Here is a 26,308-nt window from a genome sequence, read left to right as displayed (position 1 = left end):
TTTATTGTACTATAAATAACACTAACCAACAATTTAGCCTTACACAATTTGCAACGTCCAACAGCAACCACTTGAAGCAAGTTCCACAGTGTCAAATTTTAAAACATAATGATTACACAAATTATATAATGCAATGTGTTAGTTACAAGGTCATTATTACCTCATCAAGTGAGTGAAATCACACCATAAATCATGAACACTAGTTCCAGCAGCTACCTTACCCTTGAAAATTAGATTACAGCCTTAAAGTTATTCCCAGAAAGGTCATTGAAAAAGTATATAGCCGACTCCACATAAACTTATAGCTAATCCAAGCAAAGAGTCATTCCCCATCCATTACACTGGAGAGTACCTTACACAACCATAATATTGTTGATAGTAATGTGAATACAGAATAGAATTAATTTATCTCCAAATTTCACATGGGGTGGCTGAATGTTAAAGACATTTAACCAGTATTTATACTGTTTATTTTGTCCAATAGTTGACGTGCATATATAAAATGCGCACTGAGTTGTTGATTGAATGTTTTAAATGATCTCTTGATCATCGAGTTGGCATTAGCTGCTTTGAACTGCAGTCTATATAAATTCTGCTCCAAGCAGGATCTCTCATAACAAAATCGTTATCTCTTTATTAGGGTTCACTGTAATGGTGACAGGCTTGGCTCAGGTGACAGTGTTCATAAAAGAAAGTTTTGCATTTATATAGTGCCTTTTATGACCACAGGAAGTCCCAAAGTACTTTTACAGCCAATGAAGTATGTTGTTAGTGTAGTATCTATTGTAATGTCGGAAACATAACAGCTAATTTGCATATAGCAAGGTCCCACGGGCAATAATTTGATGAAGAACTAATAATCTGTTTGTGTGGTGTTCTTTAAGGGATAAATATTGGCCAGGACATCGTGGATAACTCCCCTGCTCATGGGATCTGCAACATCCGCCTGGGAGGACAGATGGGGTCTCGATTTAACACCTCATCGGAAGGTGGTGGGCTCAAGCCTTTCTCAAAGACTTGAAACCACAATCTAAGCCGATGCTTCCATGCAGATTGGGAGCGTGTGCCACTGTCATAAAGGCTGCTTCTCAGATGAGATGTAAACAACAGACATATTTATCTTCTCACATTGACGTGAAGGATTCTGAAGCATTTTCTGAAAACAACAATAATCGTATCCTGACCGTCATTCATCCTTCAACCAGGACCAACAATAAAATAAAGATGGATCACTTGTTGCTGTATGGGAGACCTGACTCTGTGCAAATTACAAATTACTCTTTGAAAAATTACTTAATTTGGCTGCAAAGGGCTTTGTGGTGTTCTGAGGTTGTGAAAGGCGCTATATAAATGTAAACTCTTTCTCTTGCGTTTCATTAGAGGGTGGTGGAAAGATAGTTCAATTTATAGCTTGTTTACACATGCACATCTTCACCTCTCAAACCCACAACCATTGTTGCCTAGGACAGCAGATTCATGGGAATACCACGTGCAAGTTCCCACCATCCTAATTTGGAAATATATCACTGTTCCTTCATCGTTGCTGGATCAAACTCCCCACCGAACTGTTGTAATATACCTTTAAGGGATAGGAGCATGCTATCACTAGAAGGGAAGTGTGTCACGTGATCCAGTATCGATTTCACTATGGCCTGTGTGCCATGTGCTCTATTCACAGGCCAAAGTGACACTGAGACTGGATCACATGACACACTTCCCTTCTAGTGATGGCATGTTCCTATCTCTTAAAGGCATATTACATCACTAGAAACAATGTGGGGAGTACCTCCAAGGACTACAGCTGTTCCAGAAGACGGCTCACCATCACCTCCTTAAGGGAAATTAAGGATGGGCAATAAATGCTGACCCAGCTATCAACACTCACATCCCATGAAAAACATTTTTAAATTGCCTTATGGTGCAGTAAATCTTGAAAAAGGAAAATAATACAAGTGGATTAAATGGAAGCATCTCATTCTAGATATTATAATCTTCTGTGCATTATATATTTAAAAAAGACAATTTTAAATCAGAGTTATAATCTCTATAACAGTGGCAAATGAATTTGGGTGCAACATGATGAGAAAAGGGCAACAAGATTATACAGTGAGTAATGATCACAGCTACTAACGTTTACATATTTATTCTGAATGATTTTAAGTCAAGATTAATGAAGCAGGGTTAGAGGGTGGAGGGATATGTGAAACAGAATGAATAGTTGCTCTTTGTCAAGCCTTCAAAACAGGTATAGCCCCTCAAGCCTATACTGCTTTAGATCGTTGCTGATCTCTATCTTAATTCCATTTACCCACCTTTATTCCGTAACTCTTGATACCCTGGCCTAACAACAATCTATCCATCTCAGTTTTTAAATCTTCAACTGACCCAGGCTTGGAATTATTCTGGCTCTTAGGCCTAGACACGGCACGACATTAGCACTGCATGCACTCACAGAAAAGCCTGATATTAGGCCTAGGGCCTCATCTGAGTGAGCTGCCAGGCCGGTCATGCCACTATATTTCCTTCTCCAGGAACTGGATTTTGGCCACTTACCTCATGGGCATCATTTCAGAAGCGGGGTTGTAATGGTCAATCGGGAAGAGGAGGGGTAATAATTAGGACGATGGAGTCAGAAGGTGAGGGGGGGTGAAGGAGCCCCTTACTCCTCAGAAAGGGCCCCATGAGGGGCCAATGAAGGATCCTGACTGGGGCAGATGCCTGTCCTGCTCATTGGTGTCTAATTTTGCAAAGCAGTCCTTAAGGTGTTAAATCCCTAAATAGCAGATTCCAGGAGCTTAATGCGTGTGTTGCATGTACAACCAGGACATCTATAGAATGGCAAGTTTAGTGCTGCACAGAGGGCGCAGGCAGTCCAATATCTAAATCAGTATGTGTTTTTTTCCTTTTTTACACCCAAAATATATTGGCTGCTATCCCCCTATCTGTCCTTATTTACATGTCTCTTTCATAAATTCCTGTGGCTGCAATGGTGTAGGAAACTATATGTAAACTTGTCACGCTGTAATTCTACCACAGCAGCCCCACTGTCAGGAGGACGTAATTACTATGTGACAAGTTTACATAAGCAATTTCCATTATAAGCGTGAGCACAGGAAATTGATAACAGGAAAAAGCTGGCAGGAATTGCAAGCAGACACAAGGTTTTCTGATTGGTGGTACATAGCATGCTGAAGCTGGGATTATTATTGCTCCACTCTGACGTCCATTTTCTTACCTTTCCAAAATTTACATCAGCATCCAGGATCTCATTCACTGTATAACGGTCAAATGACATGTCTTGATACAGAAATTCCGACAGCGTCTCATTCTCAATTAAGAAATCCTGGAGTCTGAGATCTACATACAAAAGATGATGTCGTCAGTAAGCAAATAACTTGAGCTGGGCCAGGCGTTACAATCAACGTGTGGTAGCGTCAGACAAAACCACACATCCATCGGAAAAAAACGCATCCATCAACAGTAAACAAACCTAACGGAGCATCTGGTCTCAATGGTAGCAATCTCACCCCTTGGTCTGAAGGCTGTGGGTTGACAATTCAGTGCAGTACTGGGGGAGCCCTGCACTGTCAAACGTGCTGTTCATCAGACGAGATGTTATGCTGAAAGGTCTCAACTGCCTGTTTGGGTTGATATAAAGAAGATCCCATGGCACGATTCAAAGAGAATTCCGCTGCTGAACTGGCCAACAATTATCTCACATTCAAAACCCTCAAGAATGGATAAACTGACTTGTTTTTAATATCTGGAATACATCCCCTGAAAGAACGGGAGGAGCAGATTGAACAGGGAATTAGATATATACTTTACAACAAAAAAAAAGTTGCAGGGCCAGGGAAAGTGCAGGCGAGTGGAATTCAATCCCAGCTCTTTCAGAGAGACAGCAGAGGCACAATGGGCCGAGTGTTCTCTGCCTGTGTTCTATGATTCTAAAATCTCATTGCTGTTTGCATTAAGCTACACTACAACTGCAAATTACAGCTTCAGATGTAATTTGAGGTCGCATTTTCATTGCCGGCTTCAGAACCCTGGAATCAGGCTCAAATGGGGGTCAGAAGCCCGCAGTGTGTGTGGAACAGTTGCTCATTGTGACTTTCCCCCGACTGGCCAATTAATGTTCAGAGGGAAGGCTTGCCAGTCCAATTAGGGATGGGAGGGCAGGCTTGTGAAGCTGGAGGACCAATAGGAGGCCTTCCAGCTGGAAAGAAACAGCAGGGTGCAATGTAAGGTAGGTGAGGGAGAGGGCACTTCAAAATAAGCCCTCCACCCACCCACCCTCCCCCCCAACAAATTTACATTAAAAAATGGCTTTTGCAGTCAGGCCCACCAGTGTGGTGGGGGAGGTAGTGGGTGTGGAGCAGAACAGAGGAAGCTCTCCACAGGGCAGCCTGCAGAACTGCTAGCACTCAGGCTGTCAGCTAGGGAGATCTTTGGTCTGCCCGAAACTTGTTGGTCTTCCAGCGAAAAGAGTTGTCCCCGACCAAGTGTTGCAGACTGGCACATTCCAAAGTCCAGGACTACGTGCTGAGGGACGCACTAAAGCTTGGGGCAGCCGCCGCAAAGGCGCAATGGGTAAGGGTCGCTGCCTAAGACCTTTCTGCCACAGTGCACCGAGGGACTGGGAACTGTTTAAATCCCCTCGGGCTGTACAGCTCAAAATGAATGTCTGCAAATGATTGTAATATTCATTGTTTGTACTGATACATCTTGTGATGCATGTTGTAAAAGTTGAACCTGATTGTATTTTTGTGATGGTGATTTTGAAATGGTTTGAAATGTTGTTGAAGATTTTTTATGAATAAAGTATATTTTTGCAAAAAAAAAGTCAGCTAGGGAGATCCTCTAAGCACGTCTGGAACATTGTCCTCCAGTCTGCTGCCGAGCGGCCGCCTCCAGGAAGCTAAACTGGCCGGCAACCTGGAGGCCAAGTGAAAAATCCCGGTCGACCCCTGTTGGCATGCCTGAATAGGCCACCCGCCATGTAGGGGTGAGTAGCCCTGCCGCGCTCCTATCCTGCCTCAGGAAAAATGGCCCAGGAGCGGCATGGAGTCGGGGAACAGGCACGCTGGCTGGCAGTACTATTCTTAGCACCCACCTCCGTCCCCGACCCTCGGGGGGGGCTGAAAATCAAGCCCCACTCCTAGCTCTGTGTGATTTGGGATGTTCTGAGGATGTGAAAGTCATTAAACAAAGGGTAAGCTCTTTCTTTCTGGTTTGCAGGCAATCTCTGAAACCGCAGAATTAATTCACGGAGATCCTTTATAGTGCCTAGTCTTTTCTTACGGCTAAATACTTATGTCAAATATGTTTACAAAATGCAGCTGCTGCTCATTGACTCTCTCCTTCAGCCCTCTCCAATAAACATATGCACCTTAATCCATTCTGAGACTTTGGTCAAGGGAATTGTTAATAATAAAGCGATGGCACGTTTTTAAAAAAAAAACTCATTTTACTCCAATGCAGCTGAACTTCCACCAAATAAAGAAGGAACATTAAAAAAAATCCCTGGCAAAATGCCAACTAATGAGGTAAGTGCATATTCGTTGAATAATTTTGCAGGGTTAATATAGTTCACACGCTGTCTAAATCCAAAGCTTAGGCTCCAACAGAGTCTAGTTAATATTCAGAGGAGATACACGCATGAGGCATTCCAGTGACTTGTCTTGACTTGTGAGCTGACCGACAGTAACCCCACAGCCTGCACACGCTTGCAGGGTTGGTGCTGATTTTATGAAGGACATTACAAATTCCTGCTTTTGAAAAGGTCTCAAACTTCCGAAACTGATCGGCAGCAAGGAAGGATACAAAATCGCCCCCAGGAGTTCTTTTTTGTGACTGTTGCACTGCTTAAAAGCACTCTAATTATCATTGAGGGAGTGAGGGTTTCATTCACAATGGCTATACACACACACACACACACACACATGAACTAGCCAGCTGGCTGCCAATTGTACACTTTTTGCATGCATGGTAATCCCAGACTTTAGATTACCTCAGAACAAAGTAACCACACCAAATGCTTTGAAAGGTTTCGCCTGCCAGTAAATGGGTGGAGGGTATCAGATAGGAGATAGAGCACAGAATAACAACATCCCAACTCCCAGCCATTTGGCAACTGGTGCAAACAGCACTCAAATGTGAAAAAGCAGCTCTCCATCTGCTTCTGGCATTCTGAAAGGGCTTCACTCTACTTCTTACAGGACCTGTAATAACAACAGTTTGAATTTATATAGCGCCTTTAATGTAATGAAAATGTTGCAAGGCACCTCACTGGATTGTTATGAGAAAATAATCGACACTGAGCCACATGAGTAATGCGGGGATAGTGTGGGGAAAATAACATCGAGGTAGAAGGTCAGCCATGATCTAGTTAAGTGGTCGAGCAGGCTCGAGGGGCTGAATGGCCTACTCCTGTGTTCCTATAAAGTGTGGTGACGGAAAGCTTGGGCAAATGGGGAGATTTTATGGAGAGTGTTAAAGGGCAAGAGAGGTCAAGAAGTGTAGGGAGGGAATAGCAGCTTGGGCCAAGGCCCCTGAAAGCATAGCCGCCACCAGTAGAATGAAGGAAACTGAGGCTTCATGTAAAATTAAAAAAAATACATATTGATGTTTTATAAATAGATCCGGGCACTCCAGCTCAGGAGAATTTGTGAAGAAGTAAAGGGCACCATATGCCGTATCGCTGGAACACGACTTCTTCAGCCAGTCAGCACTTCTTTTGTGTTGCTGCGAAGTGCAGAGTTTGGCAACACGCCCAAGTCTGGCAGCTCAGCTGATTGAAAAAAGCAACATTGCTCATTCCCCAGCGTCAGGCTGCATGAAGGAGGAAGGAGGTTACTGTCGGTCATTGCTCTCCAGCCTATATTTGCTGCTATCAGATTACACGCCAGCTTTGTTCTTTTGCTTGGCGGATGGAGCCTGTCTTGCGATCTGAGTCACTTCAGTTTGCTGCCAGTCAACTGAACTGAAAATGCTCTTTTGTTATCCACACGACGCTTCTCAGCCAAGGTGGCAGAAGCTCTCTCGAACTTTTAACTGTTTGCAAAGGCACTGCATGATGTTCAAACCAGTGTTAAAGCTTTCTTCAAGGATCATCATACAAAACAGAAGCCATTAGTGATGACAAAGAAATTTGAATGTTGCTACCTCATCTGTTTACAGTAGCATTTTGCATTTGTTTAACACAGTAAAAAATCCCAATGCACTTCAAATTAAGAGAGAACTTGCCCACTGCTCCTGTCCTTGCGAACCTCTAATATTTGCCTACCTAGGTACCTCCCTTTCCTCCTCCACATTCCTGGGCAGTGGAAGCCTCCTCCACTTTGCCATATTTTCCATGTTTCACTCCCTCTCTGCTATTCTACAGTAACAGCTTACACCACCTCTATGTTAATCCTTTGTTTCCATACTTGCCTCATTTTCACTTCCTTTTGCCTCCAACAGTTGAGAATTCTGTGCCAGGTCCCCTACCTTGAAAAATATGCTCAAGCTGTATAGTTATCTGATAATAGGCATTTGGAATTAAGCTTGCCAACTGTGATTGAATGTGTTCATAGAGGTTTCATCATATGACCTGCCCTCACACTCCAGCCATTAGTCGGCCAACACATCCAACCTTGTGACATATTGCCTTCCTACACCAATTGGAAAACAAAAAGACTCATTAACAAATTAGATGATTCTTGGCCGTTAGCCAAACAGCCATTTTTTCCCCCCATTATCAATATTTTTATATCTGATAAAGAGAAATGCTCAAAGAAAATGACATAAGAAAATATATCTTTTTTAATGCCCCAATAATTTTATTCTCCAGGATTGCAGACAACAGTATCCCGGAGACTGGTCTTCAATTCCTGGAAACTCCAGACCAATCCTCGGGGGTTGGCAACCCTATTTGGAATACAATTCTCTCCAGTCTGTTCAAGCCCTCAAAGAAAGAACAAAAGTTACTTAATTTATATAGCACCATAAACATAGAACTGTCCCTGGAATAAACCCCACTTCATGTGGAGGAGCCAGTGGCATATTGCTTACTAATGATGATACTTGCTTACACCTTACCAGGTCAAATATCCCAGAATACAACTACTCTGCATTAGCAATCTTCCATAAACAATCAGATGAATGACTAGCTAGTCCATATTCATTTTGGTGGTCAAGGGAAGAATGTTTCTTGAGATCTTTAGCATCTTCCTAAACATGAGATCAACTTTCTCTTAGTCAAGTGATTCCCCGGAAGTTTTAACATTTCCTGACTAACCATGACATCAGGCAGATGAGATATTGGCTTGTACTGCCATAGCTGGCAAGTTCCATAAATAATTTTAAAAGGGCGTTGGACAAGTACCTGAGCATGAGGAACTTACAGGTTCACGGACAAAAATATAAACGGGGATGTGGGACGAAGCATGAATGTGCTTTCGGACAGCCAGCACAGGCACAATGGACTGAATGGCCTCCTCAACTCTGCAAAGTTTCACTTATTCTCATAAAGCACCAGTCAAGCAAATGATCCCTTTCTGCTGAGCGTACGAGTCAGCTGAGATCATGAGCTCATTGACTTCATGCACAGGCACGTGTTAGAGGGAGTACAGTCAGCAACCTTCACAATCGTCCCCAGCCTCTGTGATCTCAGCCTTAAAACACTGGCAGACTGATTACACAATTGTGTGCAGCTGTATCACAAAAGATAAAATTCTGTCAATGTTTGAATTAAAAAGAACCATTAAAGGGTAACAGAAATACCTGGAAAAACTCAGCAGGTCTGGCAGCATCGGCGGAGAAGAGCACAGTTGACGTTTTGAGTCCTCATGTCTGTTGAAGGGTCATGAGGACTCGAAACGTCAACTGTGCTTTTCTCCGCCGATGCTGCTAGACCTGCTGAGTTTTTCCAGGTATTTCTGTTTCTGTTTTTGTTTTGGATTTCCAGCATCCGCATTTTTTTGCTTTAACCATTAAAGGATGTTGTGTTTATCGTAATAAAGCAGTGTGGGTCCTGGCTCCCCAGTATTGCCTCACGGGGAGGGGATATATTGCATTCGATAGTCTTAATAAGTCTAGCATTGTGGGCTCACAATAGCTTCACCTCTAGAGTGAGGTAGGAGCCCAGGCCTGAAGAAGTCTTCAGGGAATTGCTGGTGGAGTTTAATGCAGACACTGTATGTAGTAATTGCATAATGTAGTAATTAAAGCTACAGTCACTACATTCCTTGAAGCTACAATTACTACACTGTACAATGTGCAAGTGTAACTGTTCCAACTCTGAAACATTTCCAAATAGTGTAGGGCTTATATGCTTCTCAAGTGATGTTGGCTCTAGTGTTGCTGCAGTGTCTTGTAAACAACTTTAAAAAGAATCTATACAGGCTCAGGAGTAAAATGTAGAGCTTGAAAAGGTCAATTGACCCATTAAGTCCAATCCTTGCGCAAAACATGCAGAATCCAGCTGCACTATTGTCTCCCCACAACCAGTTCCTGGGGGCTGAAATTTGCATATACACTCCTTGATCCTAAACATATGCAAACAAATGCTTAGACTCCCATCACGCCCCTTCCAAACCCAACTTAATGTGGAGAACCTTTCATATTTTACAGGAGTCACCATTTTCAATTTGTTTGCAATGCATTCATGGAGACTTCTATCGAGACAATTTTGAGGTAAATTATCACGGCAGGTTTCTGGCCAGTCATACACGCTTCACAAAGGTGCCCTGTAAATCCCAAAAATATTCCCCTTCATTTTGAAATGATCCACCACCACAAACAGTTGAACTGAAGGGAAACGAGTTAAGCTTAGTGAATTCAACTAAGTGCGAGCCCAACAGAAAAGCGCAGAAGATAGATGGAAATGGAAAAATTATATAATTCTTTATTAAAGTAACATCGCATGTGTTTTTGGTTTAGAAAATCAACCCATAAAACAATAGGAATTTTTCCAATTGCCAAATTGCTGTGCTTGGAATGAAACTCTGCTCTTTCTCTCAGTATCTAAACAGCAACAACCACTTATATAGGGCCATTAACATAGTAAAACGGCCCTTGGCAACTCCACTAAATTTGGCCCAGGGTGACCCACTTTTATGGAAAAGAAATAAGGGACAATTTGACCATGGAATCAAGAGATCAAGAATAAAAACTGGGAAATAAGAGAACTGGTCCAAACTGCTTTTTCCTTTTCGGAATTAAGTGGGTTGGGGGGGGTTTCTTTTCCGTCGCTTACAGATTCATGTTACCATATGCTGGAAACTTGCCAGCTATAGCTTGATGGAAACAGAAACAGAGAGTTCCGATCTAACCAACCTCCTTAGATTATCAAAGGAATGCTGTCCTGCAACAAGCATGGTACTGCACTGGAGTGTCAGCCTGGATTTAAGTCTCTGCCATGTGGATGCCTTTCTCACAATTATCACCAATTGTGTCAACTCATCCTGCTCTATTTACAATTGTGACAAAAATGATTTGTATTTATAGGCACTGTTACTGGCAGTGAAGTACTTTTAAAGTGTAGTCACTGTTGTAATGTAGGACACGTCACAGCCAATTTGCACACAGCAAGCTCCCACAAATAGCTATGCAATAACGGCCAGATTATCTGCTCTAGTGAATGTTGGTTCCGGATGACTCATGGCCAGGCCACCAGGTGAACTCCCCTTCTCTTGTTCAAAATAGTGCTGTGAGATATTTTACACCCACTTGAGAAAGATGATGGGGTATTGGCTTAACATTTCATCCAAAGTACGGCACCTCTGTCAGCGCAGCACTCCCTCGGTACTGCACTGGAGTGTCAGCCTGGATTATGTGCTCAAGTTTCTAGCGTGGGACCCAAGCAGCCAGAGCCATGCTTAACATCAATAAATTGTCTTACAGTTTGTTTTTCGCTCTCGTTAAAAAAAATTCAAGCAGTGCACCTTACATTGGATAGGCCCTTGTTCAATGGGAGACTGTGTGACAAAGTGACGTGTCATGTTTTCGGGTCTGCAAACAGCGAATTTGCAGGCACCATCAAAGATCCCCAAGGCAAGCGGTTGCCGGTTGATCTAAGACCAGGGCCTGCCTACTTGCAAACTATCCAGAACTGTGGTAATGTCCACTTGACCTTCCCACGTCCAGAAGAAAGATTAACTTCGATCCACATATGGGCATGTTTTACTTGTGCGCAAATTTTGTGGTTTCCTACTTATAGCCTGATCATTGATTCAATACATATACCTGTTGTCAATGAAGAGCTACGCTGATTTTGAGCAGTATCCGCTTAGTATGAGAAATGCATGTCTTTGCATGATTTTGAGTCAAAGGAACTGGAACTAACCATTCAGTCCCTCAAGTTTACTTTGTCATTCAGTTAGACCATGGTTGACGTGTTGCTCAACTTTATTTACCCAAATTAGTTCCATATCACTTGGGCGGAATTTTACAGCCCTTCCCACTGGTGGGATTTTCCATTCCCCCCGAAGACAATGGACTCTTGAATGGCTCACTATATTTTCCAGCCCCGGCACAGCCACACCAGGGCAGTAAAAGTTTGCCCCTTTCTGCCCTTACTCAACAAAATCTAGCATCTACGGCATCTTGGAGGAGAGAATTAGGCTTCCTGTAGCCTTTGTGTGAAAAGTGCTTCCCAATTTCCCTCCTAAATAGCCTGTCATTAATTTTAATATCATATCCCCTTGTCTTGGTTCTCCCAACAGAGGAAATAGTTTCTCTTTGTCTACCTCATAGAACTATATTAACATTGATCAGGTCACTCCTGAGTCTAAATCCCAAGGGAAATAAAGGTTCATTTATGAAACGTATAAGTGAACCCTTCTAAGCCCCAGTATCATTCAGATAGCCCCTCCAAAGTCAATGTATCCTTCCTGAGGTGCGGTACCCAGAGCTGAACTCAATACTCCAGATGGCATCTGACCACGGTTCTGTACAACTGAAGCATCAGTTCCTCTATTTTGTATTAATAAATGGGAAATACACGGGATATGGGAAAATGAAGTTTTGGAAATAGGGTCCTCTTGAAAATCTTTCTGAAAGTGCAAGGCGCTTTGTGTAAGTATGTGTGTTATATATATATTTATATATAAATATTGTGGGAAATGGAGGTTATTTTTCAATATTTTGGGGAATATTGTGTTATCCTGTGAAGAAGACTGTGTGTGTCTGTGTGTGTGTGTATGTGTGTGTGTGTGTTTATGATTTAATTAAGCTGGGCAGAGATTAATAGGAGACAGGTTGTCTGTGGGGTTTAAAACATGAAGAGGATAGAGGTATTAAGTTTAAGGTACAAGTGAATAACTTAGATCTAACATTTGCATTTTAAGATAAGTTGAGTTTGTTTGAATATCAAAGGGAAGTCAGAGGTGACAAAAACCATTTTTGCATCTTGCAGGAGTTCCACAGCTAAACAGAAGAGGGTATATTATAATGTATTGACCCGAAAGCAAAGACAAAATAAAGACATGAAAAATTTTATATTTGGAAGGATTTGAGTTTCAAAGAGGTATGAGAACAATGAACCTGAGATGAAAGGGGGAAAAGGTATTTTAGAGTCACAGTGCAGAGCTTAGGGTAGCTGTTGTTGAGCTGGAGCTGAGCTGGGAGCTGCTGGAGCTGGTAGCAGGTGCAGGTTTGAAGCAGCCATCCAGGCAAGCCAAAAAGTCATGGGCTACAAAAAGCAGTTTTATTCTGAAGTTTGGATTTCCACAGCAGAGTGTGGAAGAGAATTACGGGTCATGTGGTATGTCTTTATTAAAGTTACAGCGGTTTGCCTTGGGTAAAAATTACTGGATTTTTACTCTTAAACATCTATAAGGGAGTGTTACCTGGAAGGTGTTTAATTGTGGGTCTGACAAAGTAGAGAGTCATTTTGGGGGAATGTTTTGTAAGCCTAGTTTAACTATGTAATTGCAATCTTGTGTGCTTAAGTTTTCTGTTAATCTTGTTAATAAAATTTTTACTTATAATTTTTAAATTGCCAAAAGTGTTACTGGACTTCTTGCTGCTGAGATCAGTATGTCTTCTTATCATTTTCAGAGTGCAAAAAAAAGAAGACATGGCCCGTAAGTCAAGTTTTCCTCTGGGATTTTGTTTGTGCAGCAATTAACATCGGCTGTGGTCATAACTATATAATATGGCCTAAATCTTCTGGTCGGCGTGCGGGGGTGGGCCCCACTCGCCGGCGCGTAAAATGACGCAGGTGTGCGTCCCGATGTCACCGCGCGTCATTCCGATCTTCAGTTCGGCGGGTGTGCATCAGAGCTGGCTGCGTGCCCGCCGAACTGTCAAAGGCCTATTAAGGCTATTTAACAACCAATTAAAAGAATTAACGGAGCTGCCCGTCCAACCTTAAGGTTGATGGGCAGACGAAGAGCCCAGGTGGCCTTCGCATTCTCTTGAAACCTCATCCACATGTGGGATGAGGTTTCATGAAGTGTTTATAAATCCAATACATTTTTTAATTAAAATTCATTGACATGTTTCAGCTCATGAGACACTGTCACATGAGGGGCCATGTTTGAATAATTTTTTCCATTTTTTTTTGAAGTTGTAATATTGAAAATAATCTCCCTGAGGCAGCGATCGGCTGCGTGCCCGCCTGCACCGACTCCCGCTCAGCACCCACAACGGGGAGAAAATTCTCCCCTATGTGTGTGTGTGGGAGCCTATGTTGTGCCTGGGGCTGCATTTGTTTATGTAATTTAAACTCATGATATTAAAATAAACTTGGCACGTGGAGAGTCAGAAATGCTTGAAAACATGCGGCAATGCCAGTCGAACCTCTGCAAGGGTAGCAAGGTTTTATACTTTGAGTGACTTCTTCTGGTTCCTACATTTTGTTTTTGAATTTTTGCTTCCTCTCAGCTTCGCACAATAGACAAGGGGAAAAGAGCAGTCACAGCTATTCTGCAAGTCAACATTGTGACAAAGGAAGCGTTCAGGCTATAGGTCAATGGAGACCTGTCAATGATTCTGCAGAGCACAGAGCCAATGGACAATACTCGACAAAGAAGCAAGAAAAGCCTTTTTTTAAAAAAAATAGAGTGAATATAGTTGGGAGAAATTAATTGCACCTGTAGGAGTAATAAAGTTCCCATTCTTGGGAACTGTTGGGAAATGTTTGCTTGAAGCACTGCCTAACAGCATTGCAGAATCTAACACACTAATACATGTGGAATGTTCAAACAAGCGTTGTTATGCTCTCCAAGCATTCAGAAAATCCACTTGCCAACATGTAATTTGTAACCATTCCAATTCTTCTAAAACTCAATGATTTCCACCCAATGCTTTGGGTTTTCAATAGAACAGCAATTTTTTTCTCTGATAAATAGTTCTTCTCCCTTCCCTTCCCTCCCCAATCTCCCTGGTCTTTCCCCATTAAGGAGGGAAATGTGACAGGAGGTTTTTGGGTCCATGCCCAGAAGCACTGGATGATCTAACCAGTCCAGAGCAGTAGTGAGGGGGTGCAGTATTGTCAAAGGTGATGCCTTTTGAATGAAATATTAAAATGAAGGCCCTGTCTCCCTATTCACATGGATGTAAAAGATTCCACAGCACTATTCGAGGATGAGCAGGGAATTCTCTTAGTGTCCTGGCCAACATTCTTCCCTCAATAACTACAATCAAAACAGTTCATCATGCAATTCATTCATTTGTTATTAGTGAGAACTTGTTGTGTGCAAAATAGCTGTAGTGTTTTTCAACATTAACAACGGAGGTGGGGTCATTGAATATTTTTTAAGGCAGAGGTAGATAGATTCAACGTTATCAGGGTTAGATGGGAATGTGGAAATCGAAACACAAGAACATCAGCCATGATCTTATTGAATGTCGGAGCAGGCCCGAGGGGCCGAATGGTCTATTCCTGTTCCTATTTCTAATGTTATAATGCTTATGATTGCATTTCATTGGTTGTAAGAATTTTTGAGGCAATGTAAAGGCATGATAAGAAGCAAGATACACACACACACACACACACACACACACACACACACACACACACACACACACACACACACACACAAGATTTTTCATATATATATATGGCCTAGAAGAGATGCAACTTCAAAAGAGCCGATCTAGTATTAATTAAAAAAAAGAAAATATTTATAGTTTAAGAGTTTAGCGCATGGGACAAACGAATCAATTATTTTGGTTTAACAGATCAGGCATAAGCACTCAGCTGATTAATTGATTTGATCCAATGTTTGATGTCAACAGGTTGATTCAGAACTCAAATTAACACCTTCCAAATTAGAAGCTGTTGCATAGCTCTTTATGATTAAGGTTACCGTTTACAGGGTCAATGTACTTATTCTGAAAGAGACCCTGGTCCTCATTCCAAGCAATGTTCCTCTCTATTTTAACATAGGCCTGAATTTTAGGGTTGTCAGGCGAGTGCATTCAATGGGGCCAGAAGTGGATGTGATACCTTTTCCTGCCCATGATCGACTCCCAAAAGCGATTACGCACTGACTAGCCAACTAACTGTCGGCCAGCGTGAAACATACACTCAGAGAGGCTCGGCGGGGGAGGCGGGGGGCAGGGGGAAGAGGACGGGTACTAGAAGCGGGGAGTGTAAAAGGAGCTCCCTGAAGGCTGCTATGCATTGATGATCTGCTTCAGAGAGGTGCTGTAATCTTTAAAGGGGCAGACAACCGTGTCGATATACTGTGCAGGAAAGGGTGGCTGGAACACTAGCAACGTCTTCTGGACCCGGGACCCATGTCAGCTGTGCTGGAAATGGCTGGAGCCAATCGGCCCCCCCCCACTTTTCAGGTGACTGTCTGCGGGTTCCACTGGAGGCTGTGAGCGCACGTTGGGAGATATTGCTGCTGCTAGACAGAAAGGGCAGGCCTCCACTTGTAACTAAGAAGGCACAGACGGAGGCGGCAATTCTGGTCAGTGGCCACAATGTAGTCAGAAGGACCTGGATGCACTGCAGGAAGAGGTTTAATGACCTTCTGCGCTCTGCCAGGGTAAGTATCGAGTGCCCATCTAACTGTGGAGAGATGTTTTTTTGTGTGTGGCAGCACTTGTTGGGACTCCCAGGTGTAAAATTTTAATTAATTTTATTTCTATAAAAAATTGTCCAGTGTAGAAAAGCAAAGTATTTTCCAATTTAAAAAACACACACGCACATTACAAGTAAAAGTCCAACTTGGTGGCCACTGTTTTGCCTGGGCTTCATTTGGCACACCTTCCTGTGCCCTTAAAGACTGCATGTGAGTAGACGGGATGGCTGGCATGTATGTAAAGGTGAAGTGCCGCAATGTGATGGGCACCTAAACCTAGGACTTTGGTGGGGAGGCTGGTATGTTCTGGCATGTAGAGGGGGACTAATGAAAGCACTATTGTCCTTACACGGAATTAAAATCCGCCCTGCTCCCTAACTACTTTTGGTTGTGCGGTGTAGTCAACAGTGTTATTTTTGGCATAAAAGCAGATTGTGTACTGGGATGTTTACTGTCCAGCAAGCATAAACTCAAGATAACAGATCTCGCCACACAGCATTTTACTGGAGGCTTGTTCCTCTAATCTGGGCTAGATCAACAGTACTTTGGAATGAATTTCCCTGAACACATGGATCCTGTACTTTACTTGACATTGAACATTACAAAACAGAGGGACTAGATGTATATGAAGATCACGCCACCATGTACTTCCCCCAACTTTCCCTCAAATCAGCCAAACCGCAAAGGGTTTAAGGACAAGGTCAGTGGACAGAGATAAATGAGGCTTCAATCAGTTAGATTCAGTCATGTAGATTCTGTTTGGTGTTCTGAAAGGTAAGGGTAGGTTTTAACATCCTCTGCTGGCCAGAACCTGTTCCTCTCCATTGAAGCCAGTATTACTCTCCATTAACTTCAATGCAGAGTGAAGTCGGAAAGGGTGGTTACCTGTGTGGGACCCAATCCTGCCAGTTTTCTGACTAGCAGGTAAGGGTAAAATTACCTCCGCTGAAGTTAATCGCCCAGCAATTAAAATCTACCCTGAGTCTTTGTCGTAAAAAGACCGTAAACAAAGGCGGGCCTTAAAACACAGGACATGAATTGTATTGCACCAAGACTTAGCACCATATTAGCTCCGCCTGACCTCGTTGGCAGGATGGGGCTGATTTTTCTTCTACCTGCTCCTGCCACTTCCTAATGGAGACTATGGGCAGAATATTGAGCTCGGCGGGCAGCACACGCCCAACCCAGCCGAGCGTAAATTGACGCATGATAACGTGGGGCAAGCGTCCCGACGTCATCACATAGTCCCGCAATATTTTGTTCGGCGGGCGCATGCTCGCCGACAATTAAAAGGCCTATTAAGGCCATTAAAAAGGTAATTAATTTCAAATTTACACTGTCCGTCCAACCTTACAGATGACGGACAGGCGAAAACGCCTAGCGGCCTTTGCACTTTCCACAGGCAGGGTGAGGTTTCCTAAAACAAATAAAAATAAGATACAAATTTCACACTTGAATTAAAAACATGCCCCTGCTCATGTGACAGAGTCACATGAAGGGACATGTTTTATGACATTTTTATTCTCTTCATTACTTTTTTTTAAAACAGCACTTCATCTCCCTGAGCCTCAGGGAGGTTGAAGCGCTCTTTCGCACGCATGCGCAAAGTTCGCACTAGGCCTGCTCGCCCTCCTCCCCTCACCCGCACAGGCAGCGCAGAGCGCTGCCGCTCACATTCCACGCGGGGTGGGCCTTAAGTGGCCCGCCGGCATAAAATCGTGGTGCGGTGCCAATCATGGGTGGCAGTCGGGCACCCGCCCCCGCCGAGCACCCCCTGCCAGGGGCACAATTCTGCCCTATGAGGCAGAAGTTGGTAAGCATTGGGGCATAAAGCTGGCAGAAAGCATCCCGACTTAGGGACAGGACAGCCCGCATTCCATCAACGTTTGAGGTGCTCACTTGTGCTGCTAAAGATTCCATGGCATTATTTCGAATAAGAGACCTCCCACCACCATCACCTCACTCCACCCCCACCGCGTTCTGGCTAATATTCATCTCTCATCCTACACCACTGAAACAAGGACGGAATTCACTTTTCAAGCACGCAGCATTCAGACCAGTTGTGGTGCCTCCAAAACTGGCTGAGATCAATAATCTCAGCATGGATCAGAGACTGATCTATTGACTCAGTCCCACCGTGCATGGTGCACGTCTGGCCTAACAGAGGATCCATCTATTCTTCATCGCGTACAACAGATTGACTTGGCATTTGTACAAATAAACAGCTAAACCAAATAAACACATTCCTCCACATTCCTTTATTCCCATATTGGCCACTGGTTCATATCCTGGCCATTCTCCATTGACCTTGCCCTTTAATCCCAGCCATCTGACTGCAGTGCGACTGCCAAAACCCATCAACAGATTCCCAAAATGTCCAAAGTTGCCTGAAGGGAATGAAAGCCCGGCAACCGTGTGACTTGGTACTTTTTAGATCTAGAAGCAATACAGTGGGGGAGAAAAAGATTGACAGCATGGTGACACTGATCGAAGGAAAATAACTCTCCGATGAGACATGCAGCGCCAAGTCTGGCTGCATTTACCCTAATCGGAACGGAGCATGTGGGAAATGTGTTGGAAATGGGTGTGCACGAACATTTTCTGAAACTTCATGTCACACAAGGTCTGGCTTTCTGTTCACAGCTGACAGCAAAGGTTCTCATCTTCACTCCCTGTACTTTTGTATGAGAGTCAAGGGATCTAAGAGTTATGGGGAGGGCAGGCAAGGGCATGGAGTTAAGGCCACAATCAGATCAGCCATGATCTCACTAAATGGCTCGAAGGGCCAAATGGCCTACTCCTGCTCCCATTTCTTATGTTCTTATGTCAGGCAGAGAGTTCCTCTTCCTTTTCCAATTTTTAAAGGCAGATCATGCCAGGTTTCCAACCCTCCAGGACAGGAATTATAGGTTCATCTCTAAGACACTGCAATGAGTAACCCGGGAGGAAAAAAAAAATAATCATAGGGGCCTTAAAAAAAATTGTACTTTATTTTTGTCCATTTCCTTTGAACACTTTCATTTTTCAGTCATAAGAATATTGCCAATGCACAAATGAGGGCTGTTTGACTGACAGGCATCCATTCAGGTCATGAAGAGTCTCATGGTTCCAATTGGTGTGGGAAAGCAACCAACCAATGGCAGGAGCGTGGGGACGGGAAATTCTGGGGTGGGAAGTCACATGATGAGATCACCAGGAGTACATTCAGCTGAGTGGCTAGTTGTGACTAGCTGATTGCTTTTGCAGAGAGCCAGCAGGGACACGATGGGCTGAATGGCCTCCCTCTGTGTTTTAACCATTGTATGATTCTATGCTTCTAAGAATTGGCACCCCCAACTTCATGTTGTTGGCAGGCCCCACTCTCTTGATAAGCTACTGGACTGGCAAGTGGGACTGTTTTTACAGTACCCTCATTGACTTTTCTTAAAAATAGGGGAGTATGAGCAGGATTTAACCAGTGAAACCAGATGGTTATGGATACCATAGGACCGAATGCAAATTTGCAATGATGAATCCCTGAACAGAAGGCTCTTGACCTGTATCATGCCCATTAGGAGAGCTGCCAAATAAACTCCAGGTCATTCACCAGATGGAGGCGGTGAAAATAAGCCAGAGAGCAGGTCTACTTGGGCTTTGGACCCATCTATGAGAGATTACAGATTAAAGAACATGATAGGCAGAGGTAGTGAGGAGGTTATCGCTCTGTTCTCACAGCTGGAGAATCACCAGTGGCCTAGTTAACAGAGACAGGGAATGGAGAGAAAATATGAACTTTAAAACAAAAAACCATACTTGCTGATAGCCCAGGACCCTCCAAAACCTCTGCAATCCTCCAGCTTCCATTGCATTGCCTTTGCGTTCAGCTGCCTAGGCTCTAAGCTCTGGAATTCCGCCTCTAAGCCTCTCCGCTTCGCTAACTTTCTTCTCCTTGTCATTGCTCCTTAAAGCCTACCTCTTTGACCAAGTGTTTGGCTGCCTGTCCTAACATCTCCTCATGTGACTCAGTCTCCAAGCTTGTCTGACAAGGTTCCTGTGAAGCATCTTGGGACCTTTTACCACCACATCAAAAGCGCTGTGCGAATACAAACTGTCGTTGTTGTTGTTGTTGTTGATAAATACAGGCAAAGACTTAACAGAGTAAAATGCTGGTTAATTCAAATAGGAAGGCACAATTACTGAGAGCAAATACCTGAAGTAGAGTTGCTGAACCTCTTTAGAGCTTCAAACAGTTTGTGAAAGGCTCCCATGTTGCCATCCGTTTGGCTATACAGAAGAATCTTCTTGGCATCATAAATCAGACGGGAGATGCTGCAAAGAGCGGGAAAGACAAGAGTAAGAAAAATGCAGGCCCAGAGTAATCTGTTTGGTTGAGTTGCATTTGCTTTCCACAGTGAAGATAGCACTGTGATAGTATTGACAGGCCGCGACCAAGTCGAAGCAGGCGTTCCGACATGAAATTCTAAGCATGTTCAATTCTGATTCATCTCATTCTTTCAAATATTTCTACATTATACCAGCGCACACAATGACACGATTTGGATGATCCCAGATCAAAATTCAGATCTGGTCTTTGGGCAAGGACAGATCTGACGCACAAAATAGTCATTTTTGCCCACTTCCCCACATACAAAACCAAGGGCAGAATATTACAGGGGTGGGGTGGGGGGGTTTGCGGGACGCATTGCATCTCGGAAGCAAAGTCAGCCCCACCCCGTTGTCATAACATGCTGCGGGCGGGAGGGATAAGTTGGGGCATTCCCCACTGGAGAAAAAGTCCCACCCTCGGGAGCGCATTAGTGGGCGCTGGCGGGACTGCAAGCAGGCCCAAGAAGGCGGCCTGTGGATCCTGGACCAGATAAGTCCAGGGTCCTGGGCAGGAAGGGTTTGGGCAGTTTAAATAAGGGAGAACCAGTGGATGTGGTGTATTTGGATTTTCAGAAAGCTTTTGATAAAGTCCCACATAAGAGCTTAGTGCACAAAATTAAAGCACATGCGATTGGGGATAATACATTGGCATGGATTGAGAATTGATTAGCAGACAGGAAACAGAGAGTAGGAATAAATGGGTCTTTTTTGGAATGGCAGGCAGTGACCTTTGGGGTATCACAGGCATCAGTGCTTGAGCCCCAATGATTCACAATGTATATCAATAATTTGAATGAAGGAACCAAATGTAATATTTCCAAGTTTGCTGACGACACAAAACTATGTGGGAATGTGAGTGATGAGGAGGATGTTAAGAGGCTTCAAGGCAATTTAGACAAGTTGAGTGAGTGGGCAAATACATGGCAAATGCAGTATGGCAATGTGAAGTTATCCACTCTGGTAGGAAAAACAGAATGGTATTATTTAGATAATGTTGATGTACAAAGGGACCTGGGTGTCCTTGTACAGGTAAAATGCAGCCCCAAATCTCTGAGGCAGAGGGGCTAGAACTTAGTGTTTATTAGCTCCTCCCTCAGGCTTTAGTCCATCAGTTGGCATTTAGCCAACTAAACAAAACGCAATTTCATCCCTTATTCTTTTGTCGATATATTTGAGACACAGATAAATACTATTTGAACCAGCATCAATAGTTCAATAACTCGTTATATTTCATGAAGCTTTTGAGGGCCGGAATATGTTTTCAGGGTTAAAATGGTCAAATACCTGGAAAAAAAGTGTGTATATTTCTGATGCCTTGTTTAGCTTTATCTTTGCTAAATTCACTTTGTGAGATATCTCAATTATTTAAATTAGCTTTCAAATCAAGCCAAACATTAGTGAGGTCAAATGCAGGCCAGGAAATACGTTCAATATAAGCTGTTTGAGCAAATGTGATTTTCATAAACAGGTTCAATTTACTTGTGGGCAGCACAATTCGCAGATTTGTGTTTAGATCCAAATAAGTTTGTGTTCTCACAAAACATGCACTTCGCTGGGATTTTCAAATGAAAGGGACGTGCCATTTGGTTATTCTCAGAAGAGAAGAGTTCACCATGAAGATTCTCTGCCTCACTTGTTGTTTTGTAAGTAGTCAAATCTCTTGAATCTCTTCTTTGCCTCCACCTATCACTGGCCCTCTATCCAGCTCCACCTGTCCCACTGCCCCCCCACACCCCCCCTCAAACAGCTTATATTTCACCTCATTTCTATTTTTCTTTAGTTCTGATGAAGAGTCATATGGACTTGAAATGTTAACTCTGTCTTCCTCTCCACAGATGCTGTCAGGCCTGCTGAGTTTTTCCAGCTATTTTTGCTTTTGTAGCTTGAATTTTATCATCATTTTGCTTATTAAGAAGTGTATATATATATTTCTCTCCCCTCCAGAGATCCAGGCTACTATGAGATATCCTGACCAAGCCCAGAGGAAAGAGGCAGATCGGCATCAAGGGATGGATTTCTGTTACGGGTGGCAGATAGCTTGAATTGGGAAATTTCCTGATGCGGCAGGCCGACCTTAGTTGAAAGGGCCCTGTTGGACCCAAATTTCCGCCCCAGTGAGAAGGGGTGGGATTGAGTCTGGCCCCCCAATCCTAGGTGGCCACGGGAATGGGGGAGTGCTGAGGCAGGCTGGTTAGAAGGCCCAGCTCAGTTCTCTGGGACTTTGTCCCACTTGTATTGAAAGCAGTTCGGCCCTCCAGCCCTCACCCCTCATACCCCCTCAACCCCAATACCCACTCCCCTTGCTACCTCCATGCCCTCCAGATCCTCCATGGCCTCTCCATACCCATTCAACCAGTGGGTTCTATACTGAACCAAGGAGCCATATCTTAACAATGGCAAGTGTTGAAATGCTGAGAGATAAAACATCGATTAAGAAATCTTCTTTGAAAAAATTGCTGCTCCAAAACCCTATAAAAGCGTCAACCAGATAGGGTAATTATAGTATCAGTAACAGAAGCTTTAACCACTTCACATCTCTTGATCTTGTCCAAATAAACATTCAGATATTGAGAATAGAAATCACAGAAAAAGGTACCTTATTATAACAATGTCCATCAAGAAAAGAAAACACTCTATCCAGTTGTCAGAAACAGAACCTCTGCTTGGCTAATGCATTTGTGAAACTTGAGAGTTCAGCCAAGATTCATAATGAGCACACGTGGAGAACCCAGATGCCTGGTCATCTGTTTCTACTGAAACAGTTCAAGGATGGCCTCATTATGAATGCTTAGTTTTGTACATATTTCATATTGGGTGAATGGGCATGGAAGGGCATGCAGGTCATGAAAGGGGCATAGAGGCCATGGAGAGGAAGTGGCATAGTAGTATTGTCACTGGGCTAATATCCTAGAGATCCAAGGTAATGATCTAGGGACCTGGGTTCAAATCCTGCCATGGCAGATGGGGAAACTTGAATTCAATAAAAAATCTGGGATTGCAAGTCTGATGATGCCCATGAAACCATTGTCAATTGTTGTAAAAAAAAACATCTGGTTCACTAATGTCCTTTAGGAGAAGGAAATCTGCTGTCTTTACCTGGTCTGGCCTTCATGTGTGACTCTAGACTCCAGTGGTTGACTCTCAAATGCCCTCTGAACAAGGGCAATAAATGGTAGCCTAGTCAGTGACACCCACATCCCATGACCAAATAACAAAAAAATGGAGGTGGTATGGAGGATCATAGGGGAATGGAATCTTAAGGGGCATGGAACTTACTTGAATGATCCTGAATCCAGACTATGGCTCATGACCTCTCTGTGGGGAGTCAGATTTCGGGAATAGAGAAAATTTTTAAGCCAGGAAAACAGTGCTAGTTTCCCAAACTCACCTCTCACTTCTACCTTTTCACAACATCCCTCAAACCCCACTTGCTACCTGAATTGCTTTTACCACAATACAAAGTTTCGTAAAACATACAGGCACAATTCTGTTATCCATGATCAGGTGAGCCATCGCTTTATGTAGGCAATTGTGCAGAACATGTACCTTAATTTAATGGAGATACTGAGCTCTGCAGCCTAAGTGCTGGGCCAAGATATGTTGCTTTGTCTAACATCATCTACCTTAGGGTACCCAAGGTTTTAATAAGATTAGGTTAACTGTTAAATGTCAAAGTAAGTGACCTTTATGGAACTCACAGTAAAGATATATTGGCATTAAGCATGTGAACATATATTGTGTTCATCTAGGTTCCTTCTGTGTTGCCGAATGAGCTTTCAAATCAACCATAGTTGTACACATACTAGAAGAACCCATTCAGTGTAGCTATTGAGTTTAGGGAGTAATGTTAGTTTTAATGCAATATTATTAAACAGAAAAATTGCTCAATATCCTTGACACGTTAAATGTTCAGCACCTTTTGGCTGTTCACATACATGCACTAATGGCATGAACTATAACCACTGGCAGTTCAATGGACTGATATAATCGCCAACTCACATCGATTTGTCAAAATTGCCGATGACTCCAGGAGATTCACCCGGCGTTGGGTAGCGGAAACACGGGTTGTTTGCATTACAAATAATGCCTTGTATCCACGGCAGAGTCCCGGCAGAAGGCATCGCCTTGTTTGGGAAGTGGCCTGAAGGAGGGAAGAAAGAAGAAATTGCCGTGATGTGTTTACTTTGTGCAGAATTCATTGTGCATGTAAATTCGCCTGATTCCATTATTTCTACTTATTAACAGAGCAAGTATCCTTTAGCCTGCATTCCATCCTAAGTCAGCGCACTGCCATCGACCATCCAGGATCATGTGGTAAGTGTAGCTTGCTTGAAAAGAATAGGTAACATTGGACATCTGGTTCCCAAAGCTCTCCAACGCTGAAGGTTTTCCTTGCCTCACGTCTAGGTCTACTGTGGACTAATTGATGGAGACTAATTACTCTGATTAGTCAACAATTCTATTATTGTTGTATCATGTGGTGACAAGGTTGGTAGAAAGCAAAATAGATGGATCTTGATTTTTTTTTATGCAGCAGTTCCAAGGCCCCTATTTCCGGGATAATTTAAAAGCAGTGGAAACCCACTCATCCCGCTTGCCTGACCACCATCTTTTAGACATGACCAGCCTCCACACCGTGACTGACTGACACTCCCAAAATCCCTCCCACACTCCCATTATCTGTTACCTTTCCTGCTACTTCTACAGGTTAGCAGAAAGTTAGTTTAGATCACTGAATATGACAGGACAGAAGAAAGCCATTCGCCCCATCATGCCTGTAAAAGTGTTAATCCAATTAGTTCCATTCCCCATTGCCCTGTAAATTGTTCCCCTACAAGTATTTATTTGAGGTGTCAGCTGTGGCTCAGTTCATAGCACCCTCGCCTTTGAATCAGAAGGTTGTGGGTTCATGTCCCACTCCCGGAAACCAAGAACTGTGATTGTACTCGAAAGAGTTACAATCTGTGACTGTTGATAACTCGAAAGAGTTACAAGTATTTATCCAATTTCCTTTTGTAATTTATTACTGAATCTGCTTCCAGCACCCTCTCAGGCAGTGCGCCCCAGATCACAACAACTCGGTGCAGAAAAGAAATACTCTTCAACTCACTAAAATAAAAGCAAAATATTGCGGATGATGGAGATCCGAAATAAAAAGTGCTGGAAAAACTCAGCAGGTCAGGCAGCATCTGTGGAGAGAGAAACAGAGTTAACTGTTCTAAAGCAGAGTCATAGTGGACTCGAAATGTTAACTCTGTTTCTCTGTCCACAGATGCTGCCAGATCTGCTGAGTTTTTCCAGCATTTTCTGTTTTTATCTCCTCCTCCCGCCTTTAGTCCTTTTGCCAATCACTTTAAATTACTTAATCTCATCAAGGGTGTAGTTTATTTATATTTTTCAATAGGGATGCAATCCATGGCAATTAGACAGTTGGTTGAAGGTAAAAAAGAGATACAGGAACAGAGTGAGTACAAGATTGGGACTACTGTTAACATAGAGGATAAATACCAACGCAGATTGCCTGAGCGGAACAGCCCGTATCCATAATGTAATTTCTACGGAAGTAATTATTGAGCAGTTTCAATCGAAACCCTCTCTCCCAATTAGTACAAAACTGACCATCTCAAACCAAACAGGAAATGGGGCAGATACAAACTGGGATTAAGAGAGTGGTTGGGGCAGGCAATTAAAACTAAAACAGTAAACTATAAATGGGACTGAGGGAAGGAGAGGAAATGCAAAGTCCAAAACAAACAAACAAACACATCAAATCTAAGACATTCAGAAAAGAAACACGGGAATAAAAAGAGAGAAGATAATGAAATGGCTGACAGGACAGCATCTGATTTCTCAGCCACGAGCCTCTTTACAAGGTCCAAAGCAGAGAAAGGTTAAAGTTGATGGGGTGTCCAAAAAGGACCTTA

At 43.2% G+C, this 26,308-nt stretch overlaps 1 protein-coding gene across 1 annotated transcript in view; it reads right to left on the bottom strand.

Annotated features, from left to right (window-relative positions):
* LOC144699678 (phospholipid-transporting ATPase ABCA1-like) overlaps positions 1–26,308 on the bottom strand; it is a 159,556-nt gene that overhangs the window by 95,533 nt on the left and 37,715 nt on the right. Inside the window, exons 4-6 of the mRNA XM_078570819.1 lie at positions 24,384–24,525; positions 20,209–20,327; positions 3,236–3,357 (exon numbers count right to left, since the gene is read on the bottom strand). Coding sequence (XP_078426945.1) covers positions 3,236–3,357; positions 20,209–20,327; positions 24,384–24,525 — 383 coding nt within the window. The remainder of the gene's footprint in view (positions 1–3,235; positions 3,358–20,208; positions 20,328–24,383; positions 24,526–26,308) is intronic.

This window comes from Cetorhinus maximus, chromosome 2, assembly GCF_964194155.1.
Source record: "Cetorhinus maximus chromosome 2, sCetMax3.hap1.1, whole genome shotgun sequence".
NCBI lineage: Eukaryota > Metazoa > Chordata > Chondrichthyes > Lamniformes > Cetorhinidae > Cetorhinus > Cetorhinus maximus.
This window is presented reverse-complemented; position numbering and strand designations above follow the sequence as displayed.